This window comes from Hylobates moloch, unplaced genomic scaffold, assembly GCF_009828535.3.
Source record: "Hylobates moloch isolate HMO894 unplaced genomic scaffold, HMol_V3 SCAFFOLD_21, whole genome shotgun sequence".
In the NCBI taxonomy this organism is placed as follows: Eukaryota; Metazoa; Chordata; class Mammalia; order Primates; family Hylobatidae; genus Hylobates; species Hylobates moloch.
Window position 1 is genome coordinate 41,074,266 of NW_026652296.1, and position 25,922 is coordinate 41,100,187.

Sequence of the window (25,922 nt, forward strand, 5' to 3'; positions counted from 1 at the left end):
GCTGTTTCTGGGAAGGGTGAGACAGTACATATTTTAGGCACTGAAGGCCATATGGTCTCTGTTGCAACTACTCAGCAGAGGAGTCTGCCATCTAATCTGCTATTGTAGCACAAAAATGGCCACAGACAACACATAAATGAGTGTGGCTGTGTTCCAATAAAGCTTTATTTACAAAAGCAGTTGGCAAGCCAGGCCTGGCCTCAGGGCTATAGTTTGCTAACCCCTGATCTAGAATATTCTTCCACTGATTCATCCATCCACATAGGCAGGTGTGTGGAGTACCAAACAATCTCAGGTCTGTTCTCTGAGGGTGTTCTCTTCAGATGTAGGAAGATAATTTTTATTATTTAAAAACCAATCAATCAATAGAGTAAAACAACTCACCAAAATACCAATGTCTCTAGGAAGGAAATTCCAACATTGGATGCACCAACCACAATGATCTTGGCATTGACAGTTATTTTAGGTTCCAATGTTAGTTTTCTGTTTGTATGGTTTAAAGCATAACTCATCTGGAAAAAAAATACGAAGACAAAGAAGGAGTCAAAGAAAATGTAGCAGTGTTCATACCCCCAAATTTGCAATTATGTAGAATTATCTAACCAGGACATTACCAACCACCAAAACAAACCTAATAGTGCCCATGTACAGCCACCATGAAATGCATGGGAAGATACTTTTAAGAAATTAATGTAAGAATATGTGAATATATGCCTGACATCCCAGCTAGGTCACATAAAAATGCCTGGTTTTCAAGATTTTGTCTTAATGCTGACAGATGTTTCATACAGAATTGAGACCCTTAATGATTACAGACAACTAGTAAGTAATATTACAAGGAGACAGGCAAGCTACTCCCTGAGAATCTGTAGTTCCATGAAAGGTCCCAAGTCTTTTCTTCTGTCCACAGTTCCCCTGAAACCTTAAGTGACAAATTATATTAGTTGGGTACTTGAAGACAAGTTTTAGCTCCTGTTCAATTCTCTGTCCCTCACATTACTTAATGCGGTATCTTGTGGACAGTAGATGCTCAATAATATTTGTAAAATGGCAAACATTTATTAAATGGCAAAAATGTGTTCAATTAGTAGGGTTGTTCAACCTTTCAGATACTTCAGAGTCAGGGAGGCCTCTTAGAAGCACAGAAAGTAACGTGATCACGTTAATGTCCATGTTTACAAAAATTACCTGAATTAGTCATTGATTTGATTTACTTCCCTGCAGAAGCTGCAAGGGGTACATTAAATGTGCAAAGTAAAGTTTTACAAAGAAGTGATAGAGTAGTCTTGGAAGAACATTGGGATATGTGCCAAAAGATCTTGGTTCTATTTTTAATCCATTGATTCAACATACATTTTTTATTTGGTGCTTACTATGTGTCTGGACAGTGACAAGAATTACAGCTGACTTCTCATTGGAAACAATGGTGACCAGAAGTCAGTGGAAATATATTCTTATCACCTCATCCCATGCTGTTAATTACATCAGCATTAACTTCATCCTCTACATCAGAAATCTCCACATTCTGATAGGTCAAACCTGCTTTGGATTTTCCTAAAACCCTGGGATACCAGGAGTTGGAAGTCTGACAGAATAATGGTAAAGTCTTATTTGGGTTCCCACCCACTTTCCAGTACTGTAGGGGCATGGGTGTGGCCATACGCTTTGCGATTTAAAGGTAACATCTCAGATCTAGAGCTTAAATCCCATTTCTCTGTCTCTAGATAGCCTAGCAACATGGAGGAAGGAAAATGGCTTGAGCCAAACAATATATTGACAGAAATTTAAAACAAAAGTGGGAGATTTCAGATTCCATAATTAACATTGCTTGTACCTCTCAACATCTGTTCCACCCTACAACTCCCACCTTTAATTTGGCACAACATAGACTTTGGAAGAGATTGGACTCACTCCCATTTTCAAGGGGGACTCTGATTCACATAAACCAAGTCACATACTCCCACTCTCTTTCCTCAGTGACTGGGTCACGATACACATATGACCTAAGTTGACCTAATCAGAGTGAAGCCCAGGACTTTCGCATGATAGCTGAAGGAGAGAAGCTTTCTTGTTTTCTGGATGGCACGTGGTGTAAACGTGAAGCCTGAAATGGCTATGGTTATCATGCCAAGAGGGAAGCCATTCCAGGTTGAAGCCCCAAGAGAATCACAGATAAATAGAACAGGAATTCTTTTCAAACCCTACCCGAAACCCATACTACCTTTGGACTCTTCAGTTATATAAGCAATACGTATCAGTCAGATATTGCCACAATAGGGCTGTGAAACCACTTCAAAACGCATTGGCTTAAAACAACTGTCACTTATTCTGGCTCATGCGATTCTCGGTCAGCTGGAAGTAGGTGATCTAGGTTGGACTCAGCTGGGTCTGGCTTCAATCTGCAGATTCCAAACCTGCCTCACATTTCTCTTATTTGATGCAAGAGAGCCAGAGCATGTTCTTCTCATGGCAATGGCAGAAATACAAGAAAAGTAAGTGAAAATAGGAATACTTTTGAAATTTGGCTAAAGCAAGTCATGTAGCTGAGCCCAACATCCATGAGTTAGGGAAATATACTCACCTTTAGAGGCAGGAACCTCAAAATCACACAACAAAGGACACAGCCCAGGGAGGGATGAAGGCTGGGAAGAATGACACAGCCCACTGCAGTTCTTTGATTGTTTAGGCCAGTTTGTTTTTTATATGCTATTGAAAACTTCCTAGATTGATATAGTTTCTAAATGAAAATAATGAATATACCATTTGGGTGAAAAAGTGCATGTTCTTCAAATAAATGTCAGTTCTGATTTGCTCTATGAGAATTTCGCGGGACAGATCCATGAGAGATTGTGCAAGAAATCTAGTTCCTACTGGTTCACCTGGGTGCCAGTGTGTACTGTACTCTGCTTAATTTCCAAGACAGGCAGGCTGACAGTAAATACACTCTAGCCAGCCTTAGGTTGGGTGGTCTAGAGCAAGGAAGGTGGGAAGCATATGTGTTGTAATGATGGCATCTAATCGCAGGTCTAGTTAACAGATTTAAAATGCAAGCATCTTGACAGAGGTCAGAAGCCAAGATTCTTTTCAAAAGGAGATACGTGCAGACATTCCCCTCTGCTGTTGGAAGTGTAAGCTAACATTGAAACATGGGCCGTAATGAAATTCTCCAGTAAAGAATTATACCTCATTTATGAAACAGCTCCTGTATCAGTGATACAAAGGCAGGCTGGGGAACAGAACAGAATGGCTTTTGTTTCCCACACAATAGCTGTAACACCAACAGCTGCCGGGCCTCACACATCACCTTTCTAACTGCTAAGTACACAAAGTGGACTCTGGTGTCAAGAGCCAGTAACCAGTACCAATGATGGTGGGTGTCTTACGAGAGTGATCAGGCATCACAATGATTCACAGTCAACCCAATTTTGTGCCCAGGTTTTAATTAAAAACATATCCATCGCCAGGTATGATGAAGTCTTCTGACCTGAAAAAATCGTGTTTTTCTTTTATTAGTATAGACGGTTTTTAAATGCCTTGAAAAAAAATTCTTCCCAGCCTGGAAATATCCTTCAGTGACAACTGTAAATGAAGACGGCTTCTGCTGCTTGATGAAGGGTTTATTTTGCACAGAAGCAGGAAGCACGGGTTATTTTTTAATGAAAGCAGAATATTTTCTTCCCTTATGTTCCTTCAAACTACGAGTTTTCATGGGAAAGAAAAACAGACATACAAGATCCTATGAGTCAAGCCAGCTTTTCCTTTTCTCCCTCTGAACTTCTGCCAAAAAATGTCCCATGCATTGGAGATTCTGTTTTGGGTCTGATTTCCTTCATAGAAAGTAAAAATAAAAGCCCTAGTTCTTGACTCACATTTTATAGACAGAAATTAAATGATCCTCATAATGGAAAATTATTTCAAAGATTAAACAGGGCGAATTGTAAGCTATTTACCTACCTACCATACCAGGAATAATATGGATGGGAAATCCAGTTCTTACCTCCATATCCTTTCAAGACATTTCCATTTTTCTGATGGCATTAGGTTAGCATTTTAGACATAGAGATTATTATTGTTATTATTATTTTGAGATGGAGTTTTGCTCTTGTTGCCCAGGCTGGAGTGCAATGGCGCGATCTCGGCTACTGCAACCTCCGCCTCCTGGTTTCAAGCGATTCTCGACAAAGGGATGATTTTAAGTGTAGAGATCAACAGTAACCCAGCAAGATAAACAAACTATACATCATGGTGTATGAGCTAACCTTTTAAGGCTAAAAAAAAAAAGATTCCTTAAAGTTGATGTCAACTCTCATAATGACTTTAAAATACAAACCATAGATTCTATTGCTTAGGTAGGAAAGGAAGGAATGATAATATTTGATAACTCTTGTTAGGAAATTCTAGAGTTGAGCTTGGGGGTTGGGGGGCGGGGAGGAATGTGGAAGATTCGGAGGTCAGATGGGAGGGGAGACTGGCTGAGATGAGAAAATAGGGAAGAGAAATGAGCAAATGTTTATGTTTTAACCTCTTTAATTCCCTATGAGCTTCTGAAACAGAAGACTGTAGTGTGAGTAGCTGAGTCACTACTGGAGGAGTTCGTGGTTGCTTTTATCCATTAATTTGGTTGCCTGCCTCCCTACAACTAGACTATTAACTCCTAGAGGTCAGGAACTATGTCTTTGTGTTTTGAGCATTTGCTGTATTTTAGCGGAACAATTTCTGCCATGCATTTTGGGGCATTTGGTAAGTGGTAAAAGAATAGATACATCAACTTTGGGTTTCATGGACCCTTTTTAAAGGGTGTTGACATAATTTCTGTATTCCAAGTTATTTTAGTTGGTTCGTTTCCATTTGCTTAAATGGCCAAATAAATAATCTGGATGTAATTATAACTACTTAGGATTAAATTTGATCTTTTTAGTAAAAATGATGTTGATGTGCACGCTCAGTTGAGTTTATGTCATGATTCAGATACATTTGTCAAGATAACTTAAATACATAGTTTTGAGTTTTAGGCTCATTTGTTAACTGTTCTGTGTGTATAGAAAAAAATTCGTCAAAATATAATTTCATTGGATATACATAGACCCGAGTTCCATGTTTCTGCATGTGGTTTGGTTTCTCTTCTGCACTTAGAATGAATTAGAATGACTACAAAAGCATTACTGAAACTCAATTTCAATGTTAGATTCAAAATCGGCAGTTATTAAAACAATAAGTAGGCTGATAAACTAGAAAGCAATAAAATACAAATGATCCTACATAATACATACAAGGTTCATACTAAAATGGATCATGATGCTATCTATCTATGGTGAATTTTTTCTTATCATAGCATTTCTTTCGGAGGTTACGTTCAACCTTTGGGATCATTAGCCTGGCTGTCATTAGCTTGGTGGCAAGGTTTAGGCTTGTTTTCTTAATTTTGCCACTGGTTGAAATTCTGAGCTTCTTTTTCCTAAATATCAGTTTCCTCGGGTATAAAATGGTAGTAAATTACATGAACCTCTGCTTTCCTCAGCAGGCAAACATGGGAACCAGTCTTTTTAAAATGTCTACAAATACTTTGAGCTTTTCAGGCAAAGATGTTACACAAGGTAAAATTGCAGATCCTCTTTCCCATCTGCAATATGAAAGGCAAATCTTTGAAAAACACGTTTGAAAAGGGCAAAACAATGAGCTCAATTTTCAGCTCACACCCATGTGTATATGTATCTTTTCTTACAGAAAGCTTCCAAAGACTTCAAAGGGAGCTCTGTCCATACAAGGAAATGAAAGATGGAAAGATTCAAACCCATTAGGAATAAAATTTCTGAAATCCGTAATAAGCCTACTTTTGCTTTATAAATGTAATTTTTCTTATGCTTCTCTATCTCTCTTTTCTCCTTGAGAAACTCTCGTTTTCCCAATTTGAGCAGAACAAATTATGACAGATTTGCAGTGGTACGGCACAAAGTTCAAGTTGACCTCTTTGAGGCAAAGTATTGCAATATTACAAATAAATAAAGGGTGGGGGGTATAGACATTTTAAATAGAACCAATCAGTTAGAATCTCTTCCACAGGCATAAAATGCAATTTCAAAAAGCCTTTCTACTAAAATAATTAAAAAGTTTCAAAAGTATGATATGGATACCAACACCTCTGTTCCACAGAGCATAAGTCTGTTGAGGTCATGCTGTGGTTTTGAGACTTGCTTTATGAAGGATTCACTTAACTTTCCTCTCGGTTGGGGGTACTGGGAAGCTCAGAACAGTCTGGTAGCTCCAGCACTTCGGAAAAAATGTAAACTGTTGTGTCTGTGGTATCCACTGAGGGTAATGGTGATTCTAGGACACTGGCTTTTTTCTTAACACTGGATAAAGCATACTCAAAATCATGTAGCAGGGGTCAAAGAGTGGGCCGTGGTAGCCTCTATGATTCAATGAGTAAATTTCTTTCACTTGCATTTTTCTTATATTTCTCTTATCAACTCCGTCTGTCTCAATCCCTCATATACCTATATTCCCTATTTGGGCATTATCATTATTTCGCACGTTTTTAAAAGCTAAAATTATTGCCACCCTATGACATTCACTTGTGGCCATTCTTAAACATTTCTATTAGAAAAATGATTTGGAAGCTAAGTCGAGGGATTTTACTGGATTTCATCAATTCTAGTGTGCACATTTTTTTAAGTTGGTGTTCCTGAAATCAGCCTTACAGTCAACAGCATTTCAACAGTAGCAGTCAGCCAGGCAGTAGCAGTGACATAGTTGTCCTTACCCGTGCATGGGTGCTTGGCCATGGCTGTTCATTGTCATCACTTCAAGAGAGTCATGTGCATTAAATGCACAATATGTGTTGAGTTTAAGTGCTTCTGACAATGTCTTCAAAAAGATCACAGCATGATTTGGCATTGAAATGAATACTTATTGTTGTGTTCCCATAAAGGCCCAGAAACTGAGCAGCAAGGTGCAAATTTGATATTTGTGAAGCAAATATTAGTCATTGGAGGAATGGATGTAATTCCATGTTTTCTTGCAATGCAACGATTGAGTGCCTTTCAGGAGCAAATAGAAGATGACAAGGAGATGAAGCTGTGTTACATTTTGTTACTCAGACACATGCAAAAAAATCTTTCCACATCACGCAGCAAATAATGCAATTGAAGGGCACGTAAATTGCCTCCCCTCTCTGAATAGATGAAAGAAATTTCAAAGCACTATGACTTATATGACTGATTCATATGCTGTTCAGGACTCTCATTTAGACGTGTTACAATTTAATCGGCTGCATTTTTTTTCTTAATAGTACATAAAATAAAGGTACATCTTATAATTGATAGCAACTTAGATTTGATGAATTAGGTGGTTAATTCACTTGTTTCCAATTAAATAATAGCCCCCAAACAAGTAGCTCATACGATCATTAAAATATGATTGCCTTTATGCAATACACAAACACCGGCAAGGGAGATCCACTGTTGGCTTCTCTGAGACACTGAAATTCATTAATCCTTAATATAAGGATTATATCCTTATATATATAATGTGCCTTAATATAAGGCACATTAGCACATGAACCAAGATAACCTCAGATGGCTCCATGTCTCTCCTTTGCCTTGAGTAGTGTAAAGTGTTCAGCAATGTCCTCTGGGTTTCTGCAACATTCTACTTGAATCCTATCTGATATGTGTCAGCTAGCTGGCACTCCAGGTATCATTCTCAATACAGGGTCAGCCATAAACTGGAGAAATTACTTCTCTGGGGGTGAACACACAAGGAAAGGCAGGAATAAAGTAAATCCATGGCAGAAAAATGATTCACAGAACCAATTACCTGACTTGCATTGTTCTATAAGTAATAATTAGTACTACGTTACAGATATATCTCTTTAACAAATTACTTAACATCCAGCTACCTAATCATTCTCAAGCTCCATATCCCCATGAAAGAACTACTTTTACTGGAATAAAATGAGGACATGAGCTGAAAGGTTTGGGAAACACATTCAAAAGTGATGGAAGGCATTCTTCCTATTAAACAGTACCTTTCTGAAATGATGGATAGTTCTTAGAGAACAAAAATTGTCTTCCATGTATTAAACTACATTAAAAGGAAAAACAAACAAACCCTTACTTCTTTTACATTCTCTCAGAACACTTGTGATGCCAAATGTGTGAGTTTTTTTCCCACACTGACCAATTCTCTGACACCAACAGGGTGTCTGTCCTATGATTCAATTCCATTCTGACACTGTCTACCTAGGCTTAGTCCCACAAGGCTGCTCCCTGTACCCCCACTTCACATGCCAATCGCAAGTCCATGTTGCCACCTGTACTTCTGACTGGCTGGCTATCAACTGGAGGTTCCCATGACCCCTGCTTAGGTTCGATAATTTGCTAGGATGGCTCACAGAACTTGGAGAAACAGTTTGCTAACTGTATTATTGGCCATTATAAAAGAGTTGGGCTCAGGAATAGCCAGCTGTACAGGGCATGGCAGGGGGAAAAGCACAGAGCTTCCATGTGCTTTCCAGACATGCCACCCTCCCAGCACCTCCAGTGTTTACCACCCCAGAAGTTCTCCTAACCGCTTTGGTTAGGGTTTTATGGAGGCTTCATCGTGTAGGCATGGTTGATGAAATCATTGGCCACTGGTGGTTGAACTCAACTTCCGGCTCCTCTCCTCTCCCTGGAGGTTGGTGGGTAGGTCTGAAAGTTCCAACCTTCTAATGACATGGTTGGTTCTCCTGGCAACCAGGCCCCTTCCTTAGGGACTTTCCAAAAATCATTTTGTCACTATACAGACTCAGGTGTTGTTGAAAGGAGCTTGTAATCAATAACAAAAGATTCTCCTCTCACCTTTATTGCACCAGAGTTTTGTCAGGGGTAGGGAATGAAAACAAAATATTGTAACAAAAGAGGTTTCTGTTGCTTTTGTCATTTAGGAAGTTACAAGTGTTTCAGGAGCTCTGACCAGGAGCTGGAGACAGAGACCAAATGTATATTTCTTTATTTTATCACAATATCATAGCATATATATGTTTATAATACACATTTTGATTATGAATGTCTTAATAATGAGTTAAGAAATCAAAGAAATACATGAACTAATCTGTGGTAAATGTATTCTAAGATTTTTGTGAAATGAGAAAAAGTTATATTGTTGGTTGTTTTCCCATCCTAAAAACAGTAAGGGGGGCCGGGCGCGGTGGCTCACGCTTGTAATCCCAGCACTTTGGGAGGCCGAGGCGGGTGGATCACGAGGTCAGGAGATCGGGACCACGGTGAAACCCCGTCTCTACTAAAAATACAAAAAAAATTAGCCGGGCGCGGTGGCGGGCGCCTGTAGTCCCAGCTACTCGGAGAGGCTGAGGCAGGAGAATGGCGTGAACCCGGGAGGCGGAGCTTGCAGTGAGCCGAGATTGCACCACTGCACTCCAGCCTGGGTGACAGAGCGAGACTCAGTCTCAAAAAAAAAAAACAAAAAAAAAACCAGTAAGGGGAAGATTTATGGAGAATGTATGGGGCATCATCTAAGTACTATTTGCTTAAAGGAAAGAGAATTTCAGGTCATTTTTCTCTTCCAAATCCATATCATAAAGGTGGGACATATGATATATCAGAGATGTGTGAACAGTTGCTATTTAGCCATAGACTGTAAAATATTTTGTACTTACTATCCTGGAAGTAGGCTGGAATCTGCCCTTATTCCTATAGAAACAACTTAAACTATACAGCAAAGAGTTACTATGCCAAAGAGTCATTTCTCCAACTAGAAAAGCAACTCTGGAAAAAAAAATTTGGGATAAAATCAATATTCTAGAGTCAAAGCACAAAATTTCAACAAATTGAGTTTCACAGATCTGATTGACTTTTATTAGCAATTCATGAACTGGGCAGCATCCAACCTACAAAACAGAAAGGAGCTCTGATGAGCTAGACAGAGTGGGTAAGTTTTATCGGCAGTAAAAAAGTGAAGGAATACAGGAACAATGAACAAGTAGTGGATTGGTCATTTTGATATTACTTTCCTTAGAGAGATGTAAGCAAAATCTTGTTGGCTTAATGGGATTTGAATATCACCTCTCTCCTGATTTCTCAGAAGGTCAGACATTTCAAGCAAATAACCTAGTTTCAGACTGGTAAAGTGGAACTTTAGCACAAGTGACTCCATTTGGGGCCCACTATCTTTAACACTAGCAGCCAGGACAGTCTAACTTGTTAGTGGGGAAGGCAACTGAATGTGTGAAGCAATGCTGAGGGCATTGAGATAACCTATTCAGTATCCTGATGTCTGAAATTCTACCACCAAAACTTTAGCAGAGTTTAATTCAACAATTTCAATTTGACAGATACATATCAAGCATCTACCAGATGCCAACAATTGGTCTAAATGCTGAGGTGTGAATGAGGCATGGTTCTTGTCTTTAAGGAATTCTCATTAGGTTGGGGGACAGACAAGTAAACAAATAAAATGCAGTACATGTGACAACGGTAGTGTATCAGGAAGCTATTGTTGTGTAATAAACCAAGCCAAAATGCAGTGGGTTAAAAGAGTACGTATTCATTTGGCTCATGGTTCTGTAGGTCAGTAGTTTAGGCTGTGCTCACCTAGGAAGTTTTTCTGGACTCAGCTGGTGTATTAGTCTGTTTTCATGCTGCGATAAAGACATACCCAAGACTGGGTAACTTAGAAAAGAAAGAGGTTTAATTGGACTTATAGTTCCATGTGGCTGGGGAAGGTCTCACAATCATGGTGGAGGGTGAAAGGCACTTCTTACATGGTGGTGGCAAGACAAAATGAGGAAGAAGCAAAAGTAGAAACCCCTGATAAGCTCATGAGATCTCGTGAGACTTATTCATTATCACGAGAACAGCACAGGAAAGACCAGCCCCCATGATTCAATGACCTCTCCCTGCGTCCCTCCCACAAGACGTGGGAATTCTGGGAGATACAATTCAAGTTGAGATTTGGGTGGGGACACAGCCAAACCATATCAGCTGAGAAGCCATGGAATCAGATGAAGTTTAACTGGTCTAGGATAGCAGGAAACGTCACGTAAGGCAGCTTGGAGAAAGTGACAGTGGAGCTACATTTAGCAGAATCAATGGGATATTTCCAGGTGAACAAGAGGGAACAAGTTTCTGGATGAGAGGAAAAAGCCAGGACGAGGATTTGGAAGGATGACACACCCACTGACCCATAGGTCAGTCTACATGAATGGATTTGCAGATTGTGTTCTGAGAGCAACCTTTGAAAGGAGAAGGCTGCATGGTCTTGCAGAGCCAACACAAGAAGCAGACATAGAGGGAGACACAAAGGGAGCAGAAAGAATTGGGACAAAAGGCTGGGAGGGAAAGCTGATGGCCAATTGTGTCCACACCACGACCTCCCTTCAGGCAACATTATTTGGTAAATCTCTGCACACAGAATAAGATGAGACCTTCTGTTCCCTCAGGGAATATGCTGTTTGCTCAGGCCCAGTAAGTTAAGTGGCTATTTGCTCTGCCGGCTTAGGCCTCTGGTTCATTTGCTAGAACAACGATAGCAGTGGCAGAAATCTCATTTTTCTGAGAAGTTTGGTCCAAGTGTGTGCTGTTCCACAGATACAACTTTTCAGTCTTCCTATCTTGCCACCATTTTCACTCTTGGATATTTATTTCACATTTATTTTCACTCCTGGATATTTTCAACACACACGTGTCCTGTGAGCAAGCTAACATGTGCGACTCTATTTTAAATTTCCAATGTGTGCCTCCATGCACAATTTTAGTCTTTCAGCTAGGCTCACTATTTCTGTTGACATCCAATTGTATCTCTGATTTAGTCTGAAGAAATTAAGCATATCTCTTTCATCTCAATGCAAACAATGGTTTGTATTCTCTTTCACATGACTTTAAAATTCTGTACACCAAAAGGCTCGCTGGGCTTTTGTAAAAGCGATGCATAATGATTGTTTTGAAAGAATGAGCCTTTCTGAAAATTCCTACAGAGTATGCTAAGGCTACAAAGTTCAAAGGAATTTAGTCAGATTCAGTGGAATAGCCTCTTGGTTCAAGTGAAGGACTTGGAGGGAGGAATAAAACAAATCCACCTTCTTTTTAAATAGAAATGAAAAGAGAGCTAAGCAGAAACGTCAACAGGAAGGAAGCTGAAATACAATAAATGGGAGTGGCCACTGCTGAACACAAGTTAGAGAAACATTTTAATAAAACACACAAGGCTAATTTCAGTCACTCAGATACTTCACATCAGATCAGGGAAAATAAAGATCTAAGTCTTTACCGCTAATTCTTAGGAAATGAAGATCCCATCCCATGAGAAAAAAAATTGGTGTAGAAAATTTCCACTGTTTTTCTTCTCATTCTTTGAATCAATTCCTGATGATTTTGACAGCAGTTTAAAAAAATATTAATTCCATGCTCTCACTAGAAACTTTTCCAAAACAGTATTCAAAATATCTGTAGTCATGAAAATAAAAATAAAACACCCAACCAAGCAAACAGCAATAACAATACTGCTGTAATTAATCAGCACAAAAGGCTTCCCCATGCCCAGAAGTCTTGGCAGGGACGCGGGTTGCTGCTCATGAGGGTGACACCTATGTGATGACAGCTGTGACTTTCAGGGTGTCTGAGACTCCAAATACAAAACCAAACAGGAGTTCTCGGGAAATTCTCCCTTTTGCTCACTCTGTGTATATTCAAACACAAACTATTTTCAAAAAATTCCCTAAAACCCCTCTGAGTGGGATGGAAGGGACTAGGCAAGCATATTGCACTGTAATTAACACCCGTTCACCACTGACATCACATGTCAGTGTAAAGATAGGTCACGTACTTTTAATTTCTCACACGCACGTCAGCGGTAAACAGTCCCAGTGTTCGTGTTAATGACACCATCTGGCGCCTCCCATAACTGTGTAGCATTCAGCTTCCAAACAAGATGTAATGGCAGCAACACATGAAACCCACTGACATTTACAGTAAGGAAATTTATTATCAGTCATCGGTTTGGTATAAATGTGTTTGCATGACTGCTGGGGCTATAAAATCGTCACCTTTGCCAGGCAAGCAAAGGTGCAATAAATAATGGATTTTAAGCCATGCATGTACTACCAAATCATTAAACATTTATCACACAGGCACAATAGCATCTTAAGCAACAGTTACCACTTGAAAAATTAATGCCACTTTTGAGGGTTAAATGAAAACCATATAGTCCAAGCTTTAATGATTTTTAATGTGGTTCAGTACAGAATATGAAGTTTTTTTATTTTTATTTTTAGTTGAATATGATATATATATAAATAGGTCTTCTATAATAATTTTCTCTTGAGGAAGAATCACTCTATGTTCTTTTGTTAAATACTAAAAAATACAACTGAAATGTTTCTTGAAAAAGAAATCATGGTTAAAACCTTTCAAAACTAGAAATGGCAAACAAAAGGTTCTTTAGGAGTCACATGGTATTATTTTCTTTAAAATCCTTAATGGATTGGTCAGTGATGATTGCAATTAAACTATTTTAACTTTGGATTTAAGGAAACATAAAGTCAAAACCAAGAAAATCCCCTGAGTATCCCAGCCGCGTTTGTCCCTACTACTTATTCCTTCCAAATACTCTCCCCACGGCATGCCAATAATTTCTCCGATATGCTTGTTCTATGGGTATCCATTGTTTTAAGAACAAAATCCTTAGCAATAACAATTCAAAATACAGATAGATTAGAGGAAGGTTTCATGGAGGATTAGAGGAAGGTTTTATGGAGGACTTATCAAAGAATAATTTTTGACTCAAAGAAACAAAGAGAAACCTGCGTGGGAACTAGTTATTTATTTGCTTGCTGGACATGGAACAATGAAGGCAGAGAAGCCAGTGGCTGCTTTGACATGAGGCTTCCTGTGTGGCAGGTGAACCAGAAGCCAAGCCTGGATGGAGACTGTGCCATCAAGAGGCTCTGTCACGAGATGCCAAGAAGAGAACGTGTCTCCAAAACAACACAATCTCAACATGCAAAATGATCACCAAGAAAGAGGAAACAGAGTGAGCCCTAGAGTGAGTGGCACTGTTTGAAGAAAAAAAAGTTGAGAAGTGACTGAATAAGAGATTTCTCTGTCAGTGTCTGAGTGAGGTTGAATTCCTTGGTGAGAGCTATTGCTTAGACAGCCTCTGTAGTTTTATGGGTCTGCTCCCTGTGGATGCTTCTCTCTCTCCACTCTCCTTCTGCCTGCCCTGCGCCCTAAACAGGAAGCAGGTGCAGCACTCTGCAGGCAGGATCCCTTTTGAGACAGAAGGCAGGATGGTCTACAGAATACTGAGGAGGCCAGGAGGGGAGTCCTGCTCCCGAATTTTCAATCAGTGGAAAGAAGTGTTGAGATTTTAGGCCTTCATCTCTAATAGTGACTGCTGTTTACAGGGGTCCAGGGGGCTGTGAGTCTTCTTTGTGTGTCTTGGGGTTGAAATTCAAGGTTTTGTCAAGACCATGCATCTTCAGGGATGGCTTCCTCCATTGTTGGGAAGAATCCCTGTGGACAGTGTTCATCTTTGGAGAACTGAATTTAGGACTCAACAGAAGGGCTTGGGGTGGGGGGTCACAGAAACTAAGAGATCACTGCAATGCCCCTCCTTGAATACATACGTATTGCTGGTTCCAAGTCACGGAGGGAGAACTTTGGAGCCTGGCCTGGTCAGACAGAGGAGGGGGTGATCACTCCCTGCCATTTCTGTCTGCAGGGTGAAGAAGTTGCCTGAATTCCATCTGTGTGCCCACATACACAAAGCTCTGTTACACAAAGGAGCTACTCCAGGGACTAACTTAAGTGGGATTACGTGGAAATGAACACAGTCCACTGGGATGGTGGTACTGTTATGAAACAACACAGATTGCCTGAGCCTGGACATCAAAACAAAAGCACCGAGTATGGGAATTTTTCTCAAGCAGCTTCTCTGTCCAATATCCTGAGAGGGCCCCACACTGCCCTGTCCTTCCATCTGTCACTAATTAATTCAAATATTTCCTGGAGTTCTAGCTGCTACCTTACATCTTCTGGAAGTGACTATCAGGGCCCTCACAGAGGTAAAGAATCAATGAATAACTCCAAGAAGGCTTTGCTCATTTCTTTCAAAGTTGTGTCACTTCCATAAGACCTGATGAAACACTCTGCCTTCATGTGAGGGGGTGGGGAGGGGGTGGAGAGAGAGATAGAGATTGCACACCACGGCGAAAACAGCTCTCCTGAAGGGTGTGAAAAAAACAGTTAACAATGAAGGGAGAGAAACAATGAAGGGAGAGAAACAAAGACATCAACAGATGCATGTCATTTTTACTCTTCAGTGTGGACCAGTTTTTCTTGTTAATTATATCACCTATTCTTTCCTTATATTGATAATTACATAATTACATGAAACAGATGGGTGACAGAATGCACCCAGATGGTGAGAACGTAAACAGGCTTACAAATTGCTTATTCTTGAGCATATTAAAAAGAATTATTTAATAATACATAGATTTCTATACTCTACACATCTGTTGAGTAGAGCCTTCAAAATGGGTTACTTTGTCATTTTTTTTTTTTTTTTTTTTTTCCCCTTAAACAGATACAATGTCCTCCCTGGGAATTCCTGGGAGGCCAACTGCCACGGAGGTAAAATATTTCACCTTTTCCATAATTTGGATTCCTGAAATTCTAAATTCATGTTCTGAGCCCACTGGCTTGCTTTTCCCCTCCTGTTTCGAAAAATAGAAATGGTGGTTTCAAGGGGAGTTGCAATCGCATGTAGCACTGGTCATACTTTCACAAGCTGGACAAGGTTAAAAATGGGAGGGTTTGCCTTGAGAACACGTTTGACAGGTTTTAATGGCATCCGATGGGCTTCTTGCATGAAATTCTTTCAAAATAATTACGAAACTAAGTCAAAAGCGCTGAAGCTGCACGGGCTGAGTGTGTGTGGAGGCGTGTCTTTCGGAGGAGGGGCTCACAGGCCGCAGAGGCTTCTGGAGGGTCTGAGGGAAGAAGTGGCATTACCTGCTTCCTCATGGCCCACATTCCACCTCTGTGTTCTATGGAGTCAGGGCTCTGCTTAAATGATCCTGATCAGAAGAGTTGTACCTGCCTTGTTCCCACCCTCCCCTCCAGGGCTCTCCTCCTGATGGCACTTGCTGCCACCAGACACGGTGCCTCCTGGTCTGCTTGTGTACTGTCTGCCGCCCCAACTAGAATGCAAGTGCTATGTGGCAGGGATGTGCCTATTTATGGCTGTCCCCACAGAGCACAGAGCTGGGCTCACCACATGATCAGCATGCAACAATACTGACCGAACGAATGACATAAATTAATTCTCCACCTCCAAGCCTCCTAACCAGTGATGCAGAACAGGCCCTGCACTTGTGGTTTCAACGGAAGAGCCTGACCAGGCAGGAGCAGGGAACGACCAACAAGGGGACTTCTCAGTGGCAGGTGGGGGTAGAGGATATCAGGGGTTCCTCTCTCAGTTGAAAAGCAAGTACAAAAGCCATAGTGTTTATCGGGGTCATGGATAAAAAGCAGGACACCTAGAAACATGGTTTGGTGGGGGTAGAGCAACAGGCTCAGGGAGAGACAAACCCACCTGGCCTCTGGTGCAGTGACCTGGCTGTTGGTGAGGCTGGGGTGGGTCACAGAACTCCAGAATCAGGCTGTTGTCTCCCACTGCACCAGGAAGTGACGACATGTAGACGTGGTTGGAAATGGAAGTGTAAGCACTTCCCTGGGGCCAAACTTGGATGGGGATTGTGTGTACTCTGTGTGTATGTATTTATGTATGCCTGGTGTGTGTGTGAGACAGAGATGGCTGGAGGGAGAGAGGGACAGAGAGAGAGTCATGAGAAGCATCTGAGTCCTCAGGGGCCTGGAGATCCTTTTGGAATTTGGGCTCTGTGAGCTATGGCCGCCTTCCGCTCTTGAATGGGATGGTGCAAGTGCTGAGCTGTTAGGAGTCACATGGTCTCAAAGGGGCCTGCCAGCCTTGGTCCTACCAGCACACAGTGACCAAAGACCCAGTGTGTGGGGATCAATGTTGTCTGCAAACAAATCAAAAGACGTGTGATATATAATCCTTTGGGACATTGTCAGCCCATCTTTGGGACCTGCTCAACTGTGATTTGTGATAGATAATACTCAATTCCATTTTTAAATCAACCATCAACTCCAGTTTCATGAAAAGTGCTGTCCCCACAGATCCGTGAATGGCGGTGGGGGGGAGTGGTTTGCACCAGAGAGGAGCTCTGCTAAGGTGACTGGAAAGTGCTGCCTAAGACCTGTTCCCTGGAAGCACAGCTCTTTTTGGTTAAATACATAAACTACCATAAAAACCACAATTACAGTGACTACCACGGTGATAATTTCAGTGCACTGAATTATATGAAAAAATAAAACAAAGCCTGGGACACAACTGAACAGCACAAGAAGTAGGAATGTGGCATAGTCTGTAATTTAGGTTTATTGACATGGGTTTCGACGGACCAAATGGCTCATGCCTGCCTGCACTGTAGCTGAGTCATGTTTGATATCTCAAAGTGGCAGTAAAAAAAAATCTTTATGGCTCCCATGCTATTTTCATACCTTATTTATTCTGTTTTTTCCCCTGTTTTTAAGTCATCTTTTGTATTTTCTTCTTGCTTATTAAGTTGGTTACTATGGAGATCATGACATCAGTAATCTTGACGAAGCTTAATGGTCTTGAGGCAACATTCAGACTAAAAGTTTTGATACTTAAAGTGGTTCAACCCTGGAGAATGAGAGCAGATTGAGAACTGAGGACTGTGGGCTTCAAGCTGCTTCTCTAATGGAACACAGAGGTGGAAGGCGGTCCATGCCCACTCAGCCAAGTCCACGTGGGGCAGCCCTTCGGGAGGACCGCGCCCCTGGCTAACCAGGTACTGCACTTTCCAAGGCCCATTTAATCTTCTGCCTCTGATGAGCTCAAATGCCATTTTCCCTCTGGATTTGGTGAGTGTGCAAATAATGATAGCCAAGCTCAATTGCTTTAGGAAAGTTACTAAACTGTGGAAGGCTTTTAATCTATCTCAGTTTAATTTGAATGTAAAACCTCTCTAGGTTCTCGGTTGCTTTTCCTGATCTTTCACATCTTCCAGGCAGGCATAACCCATTTTTTAAATTGTTTATTTTTTGTAGAGATAGGGGTCTCACTGTGTTACCCAGGCTGGTCTCAAACTCCTGGCTTCAAGTGATCCTCCTATTTCAGCCTCCCAAAGTGTTGGGATGACAGGTATGAGCCACTGTGCCTGGCCCATATCCCCTTTGTACAACTAGAATTTATTAACGGGATATAACAAGTGATAGTTTTAATAAAAAGGCCTGAAAGTTAGGCTTATGCCACTGTACTTTATTCCATATGCATCTACTGACCTCCAATCACTTCAAAATGAATGGAATCATGTTTTTATAATTCTTCCATGAGCCAGAGGGAGTCGGCCAGCCCCAGAGGGGCATTTGTGGTCTGTGTTTCATGTGTCTGTCGCTGCTGTCATCCTAGTGGGGTGCTGTTTTTGTACTAGCAGATGTGTTTCATTTCTGCCAATCCCTGCTGACTCATGACCCCTCCTGATGCTGCAGGCAACAGCCAGGGGACACCGGGCCTTTGGGCAGACCCAGCCCCAGAGAACAAACGCGTCAATTCTGTGCTGTTTTGTTTCCAGGCAGGTAACGGGTTGCAAGAAGGTCTTTTGAGTCTCAAAAGCCTGACTGTTATGCATCAAAAGTCAAAGTTGATGCTTCCAATGACAGATGCAGAAGAACACATGGGGACAGCGAGCCCACTGTCTGAGGACCAGGAGGAGGAAAGCCAGAGCTGAAGAAGGAGAAATCAGTGCAGCACAGCCCTCTCCTTCCTCTGGCTAAGGCCAGGAAAGTGGAAGGAAGGGGGCGGGATCCCTACAAAGATTTTGGAGAATACAAGAAGGAGAGACTGCGTCACGAGGGGGACTCTATTGCCACCTTGTCCTGGGAAGAGTCCAGTGGAGACGGCTGAGGGAGCTTCCCGGACGAGGAAGGAAATGAGGCAGCAATGAGCTTCTGAAAGCCCAAAGCCAGGAAAGCAGGAGAGGAAGAGAGCACTGGCTCCAGGGAACACAAGGCCACACTCAGACTGGCTTCCAGGCTGTGAGGATGGGATGCTTCTGCAGAAAGCAGTGAGGTCTGCGGGGGCTTAGATGCCAGGACAAGGGGTGACTTTGCCTGAGGACAAAAGCTGATGTTCTGAACTCAGGATTCCTGTGAGGACAGGTACTACCCAAGCAGCAGGTACCTCCCCTCCCAGCCTCCTCCCCGCCCGCCACGATGCCATGACATTCCATGCATTCCATGTCCATGAGCTCCTGAGAACTTGGGTGTCTTTCCTACCTGCCTAAAAACATGAAAGAAGAAAAGCTCCCAAATGGACTCAATGTAAACATTAAATTATTAAATTTACCCAGAATTGATGGAGGTTACTTTTACTCCTATCAGGTGGAATAAAGGCTCAAAGCAGAGACGCAGTTCAATTAGACACAAATAGGAAAATAAAAGATGTATCCTTTTGCACACCTGGTTACTTGTCTTAAAAATCTGTATCTGACATAAAAAAGAGGGTTTGCTGTATATCTCTGTACTCTGCATGTTGCTTAGATAAAGCAACATATTGCCAAGAGAAATAATCTTTTTCAATTCAGGAATCACAAGTTTTCATTTTCAAATTCTAAAACTTTATGCTTTTTGATTAAAGAGATAGTAACTTTAACTTTGACTGAGCAATACCATTTCCAGGAATTTATTCAAAGGAAATCCAAACAAATGTGCTGAAAAATAATAAGGGCAGACATGGTAGCACTGTTCATCATGATAAAAACTGGGATAAAAACTTAACCAACATGAGGGAATTGGCCTACATACAGCAATGGTGAATCGTGGGCTCTGACATCACCCTGTTTAGTCCCCAAACCGTGACTTAGCAGCTGTGTGGCCTCGGCATGAAGACAATAGATGCTACATTCCAAAGGAGCCCCCTTACAAAAATGCCAAAGTCAGTGGCAAGCACCAATTAAATGCCTTTTAACTCCTAACTCATAATGAAGACATGAAAGGGTTAGATGAGTACATGCAAAAGGGGCTTTTTTGAAGATTTCTTCCGGGAGAACTGTTGACGTGCCGTGAGTCCCATGCCCCCCACCCCAAAGAGAACAGATGGAGCGGGTGCCTTGTCTTTTGCTTCAAGTCACAGAAAGGGTTTGGGAGCCCTCCAAGAGCTTCATGTGAGTCCCCTAGACACAGTGGATAGATGTGCTGGGTGAGCTGAAGGGCAGGTGGCCTGCATGGGCAGAACATGCTGACCCACAGAGGCAAGAGCTCTTCTCGCAGGTCCTTCCTATAGGGCACCTCCAGGGGCAAATGAGACTCAGTGTCAAAGCTAGAGGATGGCATCTTCTGCATCATGGGAATGCTGGTGAGAGGTCCCTAGAAACAGGAATCACCTAGGAAACTGCAAACACACACTAAGGGAAGAAGAGTCCAGCCCACAGAGTAGGTGCCATCTTACGATAGCAGTGGCCAAGTTCAGACTTGCCTCCTCCTCCAACTGTTCCTCCCTGCCCTGACCCCAATTTCAGAAGGACTAGAAATACAGCTCAATAAGAAGAAGACACTGATACGCTAAAGAAAGAGAAAGCACTAAATACTGAAAAGCTATATAAATGCTAAGTAAGTGGAAGGGGCATGAGAGTTAGGAAGAGGCAAGAGGCCCTCCCCATCCTGCCTTCTCCAGCCACAGACTTCCTATGTGCTGCAGGCTTCAGTAGTGGGTCAGGGGAGTCTAACCCTTGGAGGAAAATTGAATTTTGATTATTACATAAAAAGAAATTGGACATTTTATGGAATTAAGATCATATATTGTTGATTGGAAATGACCCATACAGCTTTAATGACCTAGAATTGACCAGAAGGTCCCAGAACTTGCTCACTTTCCATCTGGGTGCAGGAGAAAACTCAGCCACATAGAACATATTTACAGGGTGATGAGATATAGAACTCAAGTGGCTTCGTGACTATTCCCACAAGTCCTGGGGGCTTAATGCCCATTTGCACTACCAAATCTCTACTAACCTCAGTTTTCCCCACTACGAAATGGAGACGATGACGCTGAAACATCTGTGAGAATGAAAGGAGATCATCTGGGACAGGATGTAATGCAGGGCCTGGCAGGAGGAAAGGACTCACTGAGCGGCGGGCTTGCTGCTTCACAGAAAACTGTGTGGCCACGAAAATCACACTTTACAATACTTAGTAACAAGTAAATATAGTCAAAACATATTAAGTGAAGAGGCATGTTTCAAACACTATAACCCCAATCTAATAGCATATATGTAGTCTTTTTCACAGAAAATAATCCAGAAGTTGAAACCCCAAAATATTAACAAAAGTAATCAAAAGACAGGAGGAGTGAAGGTTTTACTGATTTTCTCTATTGCTTTTTCCTAAAATTTCTACCAAAAACATGTATTGCTTTCGTAATAACATATTATTTTTAATCAAGGGGAAAAGATGTCACTTCTCTAGTCAGTATCTGCAGCTCTAATTGTCCCCTTTGTCATTTTATATCCCCAGCTACTTTAAAATACACAAAGCAAAGCCTCACGTTGGAGCTGCCATTCCTCTCTTCCCTGAAGGCGGATTCTGAAGAAGCCACTTAGCCGCGAAGGCCAGTTTCTGCCCCGGAGCTCAGCTCCACCCGGAGCCTTGCTAGGCTGCAGGCTTCCAGAGCTCTGAGGCAGGCAGCTGATGCGTTCGGAGGCGCTTCTGGGCCTCTGTGGCATTCATTACCCTGGCTCTGCAGGGAACAGAATGCATTTTTTTTTTCCTCCTACTGGGTAGTGGCAAGAATCCGATCAGCATCCAGGAAATCCTTAGAATTTTTTCTCTTCTGTTGGAAGCAGTGGCAGCTCTTTTTAAGAGCAATAATATTACTAAAGGTGGATCAAACAAAGAACATGCTGGTGGCCTTAAAAAAAAAGAAAGTCCCCCATTTTCCTTCTGCATTTGGATGGGCATCTTGTTTGCTACCTGAGCTCTCTTAGACATCCACACAGGACCACAAGAGGCTGCTGAGTCAGAGAGGGTGAAGCAAGAAAGCTAACAGGGGTTTTATTTTAGAAAAATCTCTGCTTTCAAAAGAACTGAAACAGTATTAGCAGTGTAGTCTCAAATGTGTGTATGAAGCTCTCCTGGAGTGGTGGAAACTCTACTTCTGAAACTGAAAGAACAGTTGAGACATTGCCCTTCAATGGCCTTGATTTGACCAGCACTTCATCAATTATTAGCCAGAATGCCGAATCTGACCTAAGAATGAAAGAATGCAAAATAATGCAGTCACTTTGCAAAATAGTTTGGCAGTTCCTCAAAATATTAAATACAGTTACCATGTGACCCGGCAGTCCCACTTGTAGGTATAGACACCGCCCCCCAAATGAAAACATATATATATATATATATCTCCAAAAACCTGTGTGCAAATTTTCATAGCAACATTTCCATCATAGCCAAATAGTGGAAATAACTCAAATGTCATCAACTCATGCATGAAAAAATAAAATATAGTATTATACACACAATAGGATATTCAACAATAAAAAAGAAATAAAGTACAGATACACATGCTACAACGTGGATGAAACATGCTAAGAAGCCAGTCAGTCACAAAATACCGCATAGTATATGTTGCAACTTGTATGAAATGTCCAGAGTAGGTAAGTTCATAGAGAGATTAAGTAGATTACTGGTTGTCTAGGGCTGAGAGGAGAGGGCTGGGAAAGAGAGGAAGTGACTACCAATGGGCACAGTTTTTTTTTTTTGCGGGTGATGAAAATGTTCTAAAATTAGATAGTGGTGATGGTTGTTCAATTCTGTGAATATACTAAAAACCATTGAATTGTATGGTTTAAATGGGTGAATTGTATGGTGTATATGTATAATTTATATCACAATGTGAAGCTGTTAAAGACATGGCTGGGGGAAGAGAGAGACCGTCCTATAAATATCTGTCCTAGAAAATGAGGGTAAGATGTAGCATCGATTCCTGACAACACTAAGATGTTAAGAAGTTACTTTTCCCAATTTCTTCTCTATCATATCCTTATAGCCTCATCTTGCCACCTGACCACTGCCTAGTTACTCAACAGTTTCCACAGCTTGTTGATCATGCCACTAATTCACATCCTGTCTCTTCCCTCCACCCATCCCCTACCCCAAAAAATAAACCTGTAGTCACTCATCTGATGGGCACTTACTTGGGTTCTGAAACCACATCCAACATGGAACTGAATCTTGGGAAATGTATAATGTAGCCTCCATATGGGATCATAATTTTTTCTTCCTTTTCCAGCAGCTGCCACCGTAATTTTGTAACAACAAAGGTTTTTTGTAACAACAAAAATTACAAAGGTTTGTAACAACAAACCCATACAGCAGAGAGCTAACTGCAGACAGCCTGAATCAGCGGGTGTCCAAAACCTGCCAGCACACCAACCTGGACCCATGTCTGCTCCTTCCCAGCCCAGGTCAGACAGGGTCAGGCTGGTACCAGATCAAACCCAAGAGTGGATGATTCAGCCAAGAGGAAAATTCAGACTGCACTGGGAGAAATCCAATCGTCTGCGGGTCACCTTTTGGTTAAGTACCTGGTGCCAAGGATTTGTGAAGTTCAACAAGATCTGTATCGAGCCATATTCCTTTTCTGTAGTTCGGTTTCCCTATAATGAGTCATATTAGTACTTCAGCCTTTTAGGTAGGAAAGTATATCTGTAGTAGTTAAAGATAGGAGTTTTGGCAACCAACTGCCTGGGTTTGAAACTCTGTCAATTAATTTGCCTTTGGACAAGTTATTTACCTGCCCTCCTGGCAAGCCTGTTTGCTTTAGGTACACTGAGGATGGTAATCGCAGTAACTGTTTACATGTGCTGATGAGAGGACTAGATAAGAAACTCCATGGGAAGCCTTTAAGCAAGAGCTCAAGAAGTAATAGTAATGCAACAGTAGTTGTTTTTATTACCTTGTAACCTTCCTAAGAGTGAACAATTAGGACAGTAATGAGAATAAACACTGGTTTATAAGTCCTTCTGGTGGATATTTATATACTATTCATATAATATACACTTATATAATATATAACATATTATATTAAACTCGATAATGTTCAGAGAATTGGAAAGAAATGACCATAAAACTTGTATTATAGAAAGAAAAAAGCCCATAAAGGAACTTATGTAAATGATCCTAAGAATCTGGGAGAAAAGAGTTCACTGTAAGTAGAAGGAAATGCACTTCCCATAGATAGTGTAAACAGACAGGAACTGGCTGGGAAGTGGCTTGAAGAAGCAAACTGGACTCATGGCGATGATTTAAAGTGGGTTAATTTCATTTCAAGAAAATATTCCTCCTATGGTCACATTATTAATGATTAGAGCATATACGATGCTGAAAAAATACAGGTCTGCCTTTTTAGAAACCTCTACCAAGGTGATGGCCAAAGAGCTAAAAACACACCACACAGCCTGACCACGAATACAACCAAGGGAAGTCTAACCACTGGCGGTGAAAGTTACCAAGTTTAAGGAAGGGGCTGGGAAACAATAAAGCTGGGGAAAATCTAGCAGGTGCTGGGAGAATAATGCGATTTCCTAAGGCAGCAGATGCACAAGTGAAACAGTATCCAGTAACAGTCCATCAGATGGTAATTATAGCTGGACTGGGAAGAACAGCCAGATGAAAAGGGGCAATTCAAAGGGTAACTGAATGCCAGTGAGTGACATCTTCCTGAGAGATCACATACCAGGAAAAAGCAGGGCCATCACTTAGCTCTGAGGGGGAGGGGTTCCATAAACTGTCATTTTTCTTTGTAGAAGGACAAAGAGAAAATGTGGAGAAATGAATGCACAGAACCCAAATGGAGGCCTCCAAAGAATTCATTAGTTGAGATTTAATCAGACCATCATTAATAAGCAACCGGAAAAAAACAAGATCACTCTGAAAATATGATTGCTCAGGAAGGATGAAGGGTTGATTTAGTTCTGAAAATTTCTGAGAGAGAGGTGAGTTCACGCTACAATTCTATGAACACTATAAACCAAGATGAAGAGCTGAAGTGACTGAAGTGGATGATGGGGAGCATCTATTGATACTGAGGCAATGGGAGGGGCTCTTTAAGTTCAAAGCAGGTTTTCTGGAGTGTAATATGACAAATAACAGTTGTTTAAACTCCCATACCTGGAAAGGAAGCAGTGCCTTTTTTTCAAACACATTCCCTCTCCAGGAATTCTGCAGAAACAGTTCTGAGCCCAGTGTGGCTATCTCTCCTGAGTTTGGGCTCTTGTCACCTGGGAGGCCAGTACAAGCCCTCGTCTACCCCCAGTTAATACTGAAACTAGACTGGAAGCTCCATGCAGGCATGGATGGTGACACAGTCATATCTGAATCCCTGTAAAAGGCAGAAAGGAAAGAAAACAGGCTTGTATGTAGACCCACCCTCAAAGTAAGTGTAGGGAAGCTTGTTCGGCTGTCTTTAATCAATATAACCACTAAATTAATTCAGCCCAATTTTGAGTGTTTTCCTGATCATAATACTCATTCAGTATAAATACTTGAAGGGATGGATGGATACCCCATTTTACATGATGTGATTATTACTCATTGCATGCCTGTATCAAAATATCTCATGTACCCTATAAACATCGATACCTACTGTGTACCAACAAAAACTAAAATTAAAATTAAAGAAATAAAATAATTTTGTAAAAAATAATAATTCTTATGCAGACAGGCCCTGATGAGTCATCTAATAAAAACTTCCATGAGAGTAACTCTCATAATGTAAAAGCACAGGCCAAGATGGCTCATTCAAGCTAAGAAAAGAAT

The 25,922-nt window shown here is 41.3% G+C and overlaps 1 protein-coding gene across 1 annotated transcript in view; it reads right to left on the reverse strand.

The window, feature by feature from the left end:
- The window catches only part of CFAP61 (cilia and flagella associated protein 61), a 310,458-nt gene that overhangs the window by 136,472 nt on the left and 148,064 nt on the right, over positions 1-25,922 (reverse strand). The window contains exon 20 of the mRNA XM_032142470.2: positions 385-512. Within this exon, the coding sequence (XP_031998361.1) occupies positions 385-512 (128 nt within the window). The remainder of the gene's footprint in view (positions 1-384; positions 513-25,922) is intronic.